The sequence below is a fragment of the Pagrus pagrus genome (genome assembly GCF_965226575.1).
Source record: "Pagrus pagrus genome assembly, chromosome: 12".
NCBI lineage: Eukaryota > Metazoa > Chordata > Actinopteri > Spariformes > Sparidae > Pagrus > Pagrus pagrus.
Window position 1 is genome coordinate 26,367,623 of NC_140196.1, and position 9,892 is coordinate 26,377,514.

At 39.5% G+C, this 9,892-nt stretch overlaps 1 protein-coding gene across 1 annotated transcript; it reads right to left on the reverse strand.

Moving 5' to 3' along the window:
• Positions 1–1,627: 1,627 nt before the first annotated feature.
• Positions 1,628–4,862, reverse strand: LOC311266097 (uncharacterized protein). Its single transcript, XM_084368283.1, has 5 exons — positions 4,356–4,862; positions 4,167–4,228; positions 3,984–4,081; positions 2,168–2,280; positions 1,628–2,054 (listed from the first exon to the last, which is right to left on the reverse strand). The coding sequence occupies exons 1-4, from the start codon at positions 4,788–4,790 to the stop codon at positions 2,195–2,197; spliced, it is 681 nt and encodes a 226-aa protein (XP_084224409.1). The 5' UTR covers positions 4,791–4,862; the 3' UTR covers positions 1,628–2,054; positions 2,168–2,194.
• Positions 4,863–9,892: the final 5,030 nt, after the last annotated feature.

Consider the following 9,892-nt stretch of genomic DNA (forward strand, 5'->3'; position numbering starts at 1 on the left):
AGGAAGGAATCACATTAAGCTCGTCAGACGTTTCAGTTTCCTCAATATTAATGCGCCAAAAAAGAAAACATAATGATTGTTCACGAGTCCCAAAACACGAGTCCGAGTCGAGTCTGAAGTCTTTTGAGCACAAGTCCAAGTCAAGTCTGAAGTCTCTGTGTGTGCGACTCGAGTCCGAGTCACAAACTCGAGTCCCCATCTCTAACCCAGCTACCTGCAGTCTTAAAGTAAGATAAAAAAATGCTAATTTTATGGAATAATTGTTTAGTGTATTTAATTTAATTACTAGACAATTAACTACTGGTAGATGCCTTAAAGCAGAAACAGATAACTTAAAACAGAAAGACAGACAGCTTTCTATCTTTCCCCCTTATAACTGTTGGTGCCACTGTTCCAGACAGCGTTAGCAACATGGCTACAACTAGCTAGCTCCTGATTTGATCTAGAAACCCAGATCTCAGTGCTACGAAAAGACAGAATACTAGTATTAATAAGTAGGCAGGTTTTGTTACTTAAAGACATTACATGAAAAGTGGGATTTTCATCCCCGTAAACGGCCAGAATTCTCCCTAATTTTCTGCAGTTAATGACAATTTACAGCCTGTGAATGGCGCGTTTGTCTGTGCCACATATTGACGGAAACAAACCATGACGTATGTGGAGCCCGCGGAGGTGCGAATGGCTCCAATTAGCATATGAATAGCAGCGAAACCATGCCTGGCCAGAGAATGTGTGGCCTGACTTGTGGATGAAACCACCAGTGTTGGGGAAGCTCCACACTGTCACTCCTTCTGCTTGTCAAAACTATCTGCAACCTGCTAGTTGGACCGGCCGAGAGGCAGTGCATGTTATCTGCGAGTGTCAGTTGTCAACATGTTCGGCATTTGTTCTTCCTGGGTCACGCCAGCTAGATGGATTTTAATATCAGTGGTGTCATTTACATTTGTGTTTGTGTCTTTTTGCATGCGTGTACGTGTGTGTGTGTGCATGCGTGTGTGCTGTATAGGATTTGAAAGATGTCAAAGTAAAGAAGACTGGATATAAGAGACTTCTTTAGGAGTCAAAGTGTAATTTACCTCAAAGGTGTATAGGTAGAGGCTCAACAACACAGATATTGAATAAAAGAGAGTATTTAATGCCAAAGAGATACACTTTTTTAAAGTTATTTTTAATTCTTATTTTCAAGTATTTGTTACATGTATATATGTATATACATGTGTGTATATATACAGACCCTTTCCAAAAAATTTGAATATCATGGAAAGCTTATTTATTTCCATAATTCCATTCAAAAAGTTAAACTTTCATAGATTATAGATTCAGGGCCCACAATTTAAACGATTTCATTTATTTGTTTATTTGTACATAATTTGGGCTTCCAGCTCATAAAACCCACGAAAACAGGAATTCAAAAATTAGAATACTGTGAAGAAATCAGCCCAAATTTTGCAGGGCATAAATGTTTTAAACTGGGTGTCACACACTAATCATCTACTAAACTTTTTGAATGGAATTATGGAAATAATAAACTTTTCCATGATATTCTAATTTTTTGGAAAGGGTTTGTGTGTATGTATATACATATATATATATAAAAATTATTCATTCATTCACATTCATATGATATGCTATGCACTACACTATTATTACCATCAAGGACATGAATTAATTTATTGAGGAAAGGAAAATTTGCCAGGAACATGCTTATTCAAAGACAAAGCTTTATTAGCAGAAACACACACAACTATGTACAAATCTGCCCACACAACAAATGGGAAGCTCAGGAGAAGTCCTATCCTTCAGCACCGTGAAGTGTCCGTCTGCCACCTCAGAGCTGTGGGTAACTGGCAGCATTCTGTCCGAATTTGTTCCATTTTGCAGACATCTGTGGTGCGGTGGTTGCTCGGTGAGCTCCTGGCTACGAAAGGTCGCACAATCCATCCAGACACCCCGCCAACGATGCCGTCTTCCTCATCGGACATTTGGTCTGTGGTGGCGCACTTCCAAAGCTCCACCTCATTGTCTGCATACACACTCTGTCTCGCTTCCAGCAGCTGTAAAAACAATCAAGAAAGATAATCAGTACTGCGCAATGCAGTGTATGGGCACAATGCACCTGAAAAATAGTCACACTGACCAAAAACGGATCTAATCTAATAAGTCTTACCCTCTTTCTTCTCGATCAACTCCGAGCTCAACTCTTCACAGCTTCCGACTGTGAGACGAGATCTGGCTGTTTGTACCTCCTGCGTAGTGTCTCATAGTACGTCTTACAGGCAACTAAAAAACAATTAAATGAGAGTGGTATTAATAAAAGAACGTAAGTCACAGTAAAATTAAACAAGGAAGGAACAGGAACAAAACAAGAGGGGTCTGGCTGCAGACCTCCACTGTCAGGAACCTTTGTTGCAGACCTGCACTGTGAGGCCACCTCCACTGTGGGGACCGGAAGTTGATTCGAAGCTTTTCAATATAAAAGTGAGAATACCGGAAGCACGTATTTGTGAAGTGTGGAGACTACGAGGTGAGTAAAAGTCAAGTGACAACTTTTTGTCATACAAATAAACAGAAAGAGTCTTTATTCACTAGAACGTTACGTCCTACAATATATATAGCCCTGTCAAGTTGTATTAATTTGAAAGAATCGAGTTTTGGACTTTTGGGTAGTTTTTAGCATTGTTATCGTAGTTAGGCTAATGGTAGCTAGCGCTAACTAGGCCAACTTTAGGATTAGCCTCTAAAGGCACTAGGGATATATTATTTAGATATATCTATGGGATTAGCATGACATCAGGAGGCTTTCACTGTCGTTTGCAAACAGCATTTGTATAGAAATTATTCTGTCCCAGGCATTTTGATCCATATAAACGGTTGATCAGTATCCATGATCAATATAACATTAAAGCAGTTTCCACTGTACAATAACTTGTTGTTGAAGTCGTCTTGTGCACACGATAGTGCTCACTTAAATGTGTTATTTTCCAGCTCAAAGACCAAGAACACTGAGTCATATCATATAATTTTGTTTCACTTATTACGACATTATCTGTCTCTTACAGATGCTTATTAACTCCCGGTTTCGGGACGGCAGAGAGTTGATCACCCTCCAGCCCCAGCACATTCACGCAGCACCCAGCTCTCACCCAAGCTTGCTCAACATCTTGTTCAGCATCTCGGGGTTGGTCTCCATCGCAGTCCCAATTGCAAATTTTATTGGAAAATAAAGACATTTGAAAGTTTGTTTTGTGTCTACCGTTTTCTCCTGTAACAGAGGTTATTGGTTATCTGCGACATATAAGTAGGTATTCAGTAATTCACTTTAAATACACAAAGCTAAGTTAATTTAAAATCAACCCTCACATCCTCCATTGGCAAATCCATGTGGTCTGACAGCACATTATGCCATCGCACATTGAGGTGTATTTACAGTATTGTTTCAAAACGAATTTGTAGTGCAAACTAAACTAACAGCTGTCCTTTTTGCCAATTGAATAAAAACACTGGAGTACAATTATGCATGTTTTGAGTAATAATGTTTTAACAATAGCTGTACATCTAGTTTGCATTGATTATCTGTAGAATAACCCTAGAAGTGGCCATACTGGTTTGTATTTATATTCTTATATTTATATATATATATATATATATATATATATATATATATATATATATATAACATTATAAAGCCCCAAGAAATAAAGTATGTTCACATGGGAAACTAGAAAATATATAGGTTACTTCTGGTATACTCGCTTTTAAATTATATTCACCTACATTATATATATATAAAATAAAGCCCCAAGAAATAAAGTATATTCACATGGGGAACGAATAATACGTGCTTCCGGTATATTCGCTTTTATTTTGAAAAGCATCGAATCAACTTCCGGCCCCCGCAGTGGCGCGCAAGTCTGCAACAAAGGGTCCTGACAGTGGAGGTCTGCAGCCAGACTGTCTTGAACAAAACAGTAAAAGTTACTTACACACAATGGTTTCACCATCAGCGTCGTGTAGCTCTGGACGTGCAAACATAGCTCCGAGCAAATAGGAGGTCACGGCCTCGTTATGAGGCGAGTTTCGTCTGTGAAAACAAAATGAACGGTTAAGATCGGTATCGTATCGGTTTCCTTATACAGCAGGATGAAAGCATATTCTTTAAATCTTACCCTTGCTCCGGTTTGTAGCGCCTACAATTTGTCTCAGAGTTGTGAAGACGGCGCACTGCTTCCTGTAAAACATACACTTATAAATTAAAAAAAAAATAAAACAACTAACACTGGTTCTGCTCACTTGTTCTTTTACAAGGCTACTAGGCTACTTTTAGCTTAGCTAGCAGTCACCGAACATATTCTTACCGCAATCTTGGGATTGTGCACCCGTCTACACTTCTTACTCGTCTTTTGCACACGCTTTTGCGACTCCAAAGCGGCCAACCTATCGTCTATGGACAGCAACGTGGAGTTGACTGCGGTGAACTGCTCATTCACATCGGCAGTAAGCAGAGAAAGCTGACGAGACAGCCCACCGATAGCATTCAGCAGTCTCATCTCGGCGGTCTGCGGACTGGCTGAAAGGGGCTGATCGCGTCCATGCAGAGGAGGTACATGACTCCCGCCGGTCGGGTCATGACTGGATAGCAGCAGGCTCTGTCCGCTATCTGACTTAGCCATTGTGGAGTTTTTCTCCCAAACTCCATTTTTGAAATAGCGCTTTCTGTGGTCCAAATACTGTGTATCACTGAGCTCAGTGTTGCAATGTTCACAGAGGCGCCGAGGTCTCGGGACTTCCATCTTTCAACTGACTGCACTGTGTTTATATCACAGAGCTTCATAGGCACAGTATTTATATCACAAACACATGCGAGTTCGTCTCGCGAGTTCTTCCGTATAACAATAACCTCGCATGTGATTGGACGAGGTGCCCATGACCTCGCACGTGATTGGACGAGGTGCTTATGACCTCACATGTGATTGGACGAGGGTCAGATAACGTACAGAGCCTACAAAACATAAAATCAACATTGAGGGGAGGAAGATTATCACTTATTTTGAATTCAAAGAAAAGAAACTATGTACTATAGTCAACCTTTATATATATATTATATTTTATAAGGGAAATTTCAAATCCATAAATGTAAATTTCAAAATTCTTCCATCATTTAAATTGTTTTTGATTGAAGTTGATTATTATTTTAAGTCTCTTAAGTTAATTACAAATAAGAAATGTATATCAATAATGAATAAACACTCAGAAATGTTTAACCAATAATCTGTCACAATACTTATAATAATAAGAAATTTCTTTTTTTTTATTGCTAACTTGATTGTTTCCCTCCTTTGTTTAACTCTTATTATGCTATTTTATATGTATAACTGTACTGTTACTATTGTACGGAAATGTGAGCTGGAATGACTGATTTGTTTGTTATTGCTTTCAATAAAAAAACAAAATAAGGTACAGAGCCTGCTGCTATCCAGTCATGACCCAACCAGCAGTAGTTATGATAACTTGGTTGGAGAGATTGGTGAAAGTGAAATGCACTCCGAGGACCCAGAAAAAGAAGTGATGGAAGAATCTGAAGAAATGCACCCAGCGACTGACCATTCAGACAACGGTGAGCACCACAATTTACCTGTTACACCTGTACAGCTGTGGGCTAAAGATATTGTCCCCTTTAAATTGTCTAGTTAAAATGTGGTTGCTTTTCACTGTTATTGTAATAATAATAAATAATTAAATACGAATATCGCATTATAATGCATAACTGTATCGGCTTGTTTTCCAGACGAAACAGCAGATGACCAAAGCAGTCATCTTTTCCTGGACTCCAGCGATTCAGAGTCAGTGCAAGGTGATGAAGACATCTCCTGTTATGTGGTAAGCATGAAATTACCTTTGAATATTCAAGTATAAAGTTCCATACATGCTGATCCAGAGCTCAAACAGGAAAACCCAACATGTTTCACCCACATTATTGATTTCCACTCTCAGTACTACTACTGTTACTCTCAGTGTACAGTTTAAATTTCTGTTAGGGAACTATGAAAGCAACTAAAATAAACAATTGGATTATAAACAATTCCAAAACCCCCCTGAATGAAGTTCCCACAGAGTACTTTTAACAGGTTCATTGCACTAAAGCTGGCTGTTTGAGATGCACATGATCTTTTCAAACTACAGCTTTAAAATCTTTTCATACTCAAATGACCATATTCATGATGGTCTTTTCACTCTCAAATGACCATATTCATGATGGTCTTTTCACTCTCAAATGACCATATTCATGCTCTGAGTACGGTCGTTTGAGTGCTGAGTATGGGCATTGCATGCGTTTTAAATGTGTACTTTACATTTGCATAGGATGAGTTTGTGACTGAAGAGGATGAAGAGGGGGGAAGCCTTGCTGAGGAGCAGAGTGAAACCTATCCTCACATACAAGATGGGGAGGGGCATGGAAGTGATCAGTCCAGAAGAGAAAAGCCAGAAGACTTGTTGATGAAACTTCTGGCCATGATGCTTTTGTCATGGCAATCAACCTTTAAGATCTCTGACAATGCCATCACATCACTTCTTTTGTGCATCAAACAGTTCATGTGGATGATTGGAAATGTTCTCTGTGCTAATTCCCTCACTGCCTTTGCAAGCAATATTCCAAAGACTTTATTCTCCTTGAGGAAATGGACTGGTATTCTCCGTGACAACTTCTTACAGTATGTGGTTTGTCCAAAATGTATGACAGTATACATGCTTACTGAAACCTACGAGCTCAGACGGGATGGCACAAAGGTTTGCAAGACTTGTGGTCACATCCCATTCTACAATCACCCACAGCAGAGGTCTGCATTAAGGAAGAAAGGTGGCTCTGCCTTGTTAAGAAAGGCAAAATCTTCTAGCGGTAGAGAGTATGTCAAACCAATACATTCTGACTGTTACATCAGTGTTGTGCAGTCTCTGGAAGGACTTGTTAAAAGACCTGGATTTGGAGAGAAATGTGTTAGGAGACGTATATGATGGTCAAGTATGGCAATGGAGAGCCTTTTTTAGCAGAGCCAAATAATTTGGCCTTGATGCTGAATGTGGACTGGTTCCAACCTTTCAAACATGCACCTTATTCAGTTGGAGCCATCGACTTGGTCATTTTGAATCTACCTGGTGAAGACCGTTTTAAGGAAGAAAATATGATTCTTGTTGGACTAACACCTGGACCAGAAGAGCCATCACTAAACATAAATGCTTTCTTAGACCCCTTAGTTGATGAGCTTCAAGAACTTTGGCATGGCATGATTCTAGAAGACAGCTCTGTCTTAGGACATCAGGTTTACAGAGCAGCTCTGCTTTGTCTTTCATCTGTAGTAGACATAATGCTGCTTTTAAATCATCTGTCCCATTGGTTAGGGGAAACACATAAGTGGAACAGACTTCGACACAACACTGGAGCACTCTCAATCGAGTGAATGCTGCGATGTCTGTTCACTCTTGTTTTACCTCTGTTTCTATCAGTCTCCCTGTTCACCTTCTGTGCCTCCTCAATCAGCGGGGTTCTTTTCCTTTGTTGTTTCCACATTTTATTCCAAAAAGATGACGTTTAAAACACAAGTTGATTTTGTTTTTAAACTTCAGAGTTTAAAATAATTGGCCACAGGAGCTACATGGTGAACATAGTGTTCAGTCCTGTTAATGTACATTTTGGTTCAATACATGAGAAATTGACAGAGCTAACAAATAAGATCCCATGGCGGGAGCGAACACAGTGTTTGTGTAGCAGAGAGATGAGAAATCTACCACTTGTGTGTGCTATAATGACTGACAACTGAAAACAAACTTCCTTTGTCCTCACATAACAAAAACAGTTTTCCTCAAGAGTATCACTTTCAGAAAGCTCTGGCTCCAGTTGTAGTGAAGAAAACCTTTTCTGCTACTGAGCTGACTGACTGTGACTGAACATCCATCTTGTTTCTCCTCTGACATTTGGACAAAAATCCTTTCAGCAGCTTGGAAACAAAAAGCAAACTACTGATCTGTAACCAAATCAGAGTCCCCGAATATCGCTCCGTTCTGCTCAACAGAACAGAGAATCAATTTTGTGAGAGAAAAGTATCTATACACCAAAACTAAAGGAGCCTGAAGAGATTACAGGAGAGAGTTGCACTCTCAGCACTACACCGTTCGCGAACGAACCAGCTCTTGCGTCAGCATTCTGCAGCCTGTAGCTTAAACACTAAGTCTTGCAATAGTACTTTGTTTTATTATCACAGTATTTTGAGTTTTTCAGACTAATGTTAGACTGGTGTTATTTTTCTCAGATACTTTAAAGCATTTTCTGCACAAGCTGTAGTCTGCGATAACAGAATTAAGACAATGAAATACTATATTCCCGTTCCAATGTTTCATCTTTGATGTGAAAACTTTGAATGGAGTTTTGGGGATTAAAAAAAAACAGTTACTTGAAAGAATTAGACACATTTGTTCTGTTTTTCCAGGGAAAAAGTTTAATCCTTTTCATAGTGAACATGGTGAGTCCAGAGCTGAGAAATGGTTGACACATGAAGACTAACACCGGAGACCACAGCCATGTTTGGGTCACATATTAGACACACTGCAAAGAGGCTACTCAAAACAAGATATTTGAATGTCGGCTACTGACTGAGCTGGACTTCTCTTCATTTACTATTACAATGCATCATTAATAGCTTACATGATTAAAGGGAAAATCCACTCAGTTTGGGAAACCAGATACAGCATTACTGCTCCAAGACAGCCCAATAAATGTGTCATGGGCCTTTTAGTGGGTTGAAAACTGCTCTACCTTTTAAGAAACCATTTAAAAAATGCATTGTCACAAAGCTGAAAACATGATGCCATTTAACCATAAGAGGGCTTGTCCTGGATCAAAGTAACAACTTGTACGGATTCTTAAAGTGAGTGGGATTTCCTGGTGGCAGTGAAAAGTAGCAACATGTTATTGGGAGAGTTTCAAGACGCAGGTGTGCACAGCTGGACAAACTGCATCATTTCTTTGTTCAACAAACAGTAATTGTATATCTATTGGATGAAAACCACAGTCTATATGGACGATGTGTTAAAGAGCCAATGTCAACATTTCAGAATTGCGTGAAATGGTCAGATTTCTATTGAGCATCAGCACGTGTGACTCCAAAACGTTCATTTTAATGTAACTCTGCATGATCAGACAAACTGTGCTCCTGGCGCTTGAAATCTCCCAGCAAAGAAAACTCGAGCCAACAAAAATCTACAATTGCCATATTATTGGACATGAACACCAATTTCAGGTGAGGACCTGCTTGCTCAAGAAAATGTTGTTGAAATAATGCATAACAGCCTTGTTTGAGCCGTCACCAGCACGTCTTTACGAAGCATGTCTCACACACGTGATGTACTGTGATGAACCGTGTGTGAGACAAATCAAGTAACATGTGTTGCGTCTATGAAATAAATCCGTCATTCTCAGCGTCCCGCCTGAAATGTCTGATTCCCACGTTGACCTATGCTGATTTTTACATGTTTTCCCCATGTCTGGAAAGTTCAACACCCATATAAAATTTGATTTTAAAAGATAATCACAGTGCAATAAATTCTGAGAAGATTCATCAAAAACAATTTCCCCATCTATCTAATCTGTGTCCGTCCCGCTTCTGTTTCACACTGAGCTGAGATCAGTTATGTGACCAGGGACCACTTGGAAAAATGCAGAGCATCTTTTTATTATCCATATCAGTGCTGCACTAGAACCGTCCTCCAGCAGGTGGTGCCGTTACACTGCGCTGCATATGATGACACACAGAAACAAATGTGGGAGCTGTGAATACAGAACATGAAGGACCTGTGTCTCAAAACTTCATGATTGTGTTACAAAAACATATGAATCACCGAC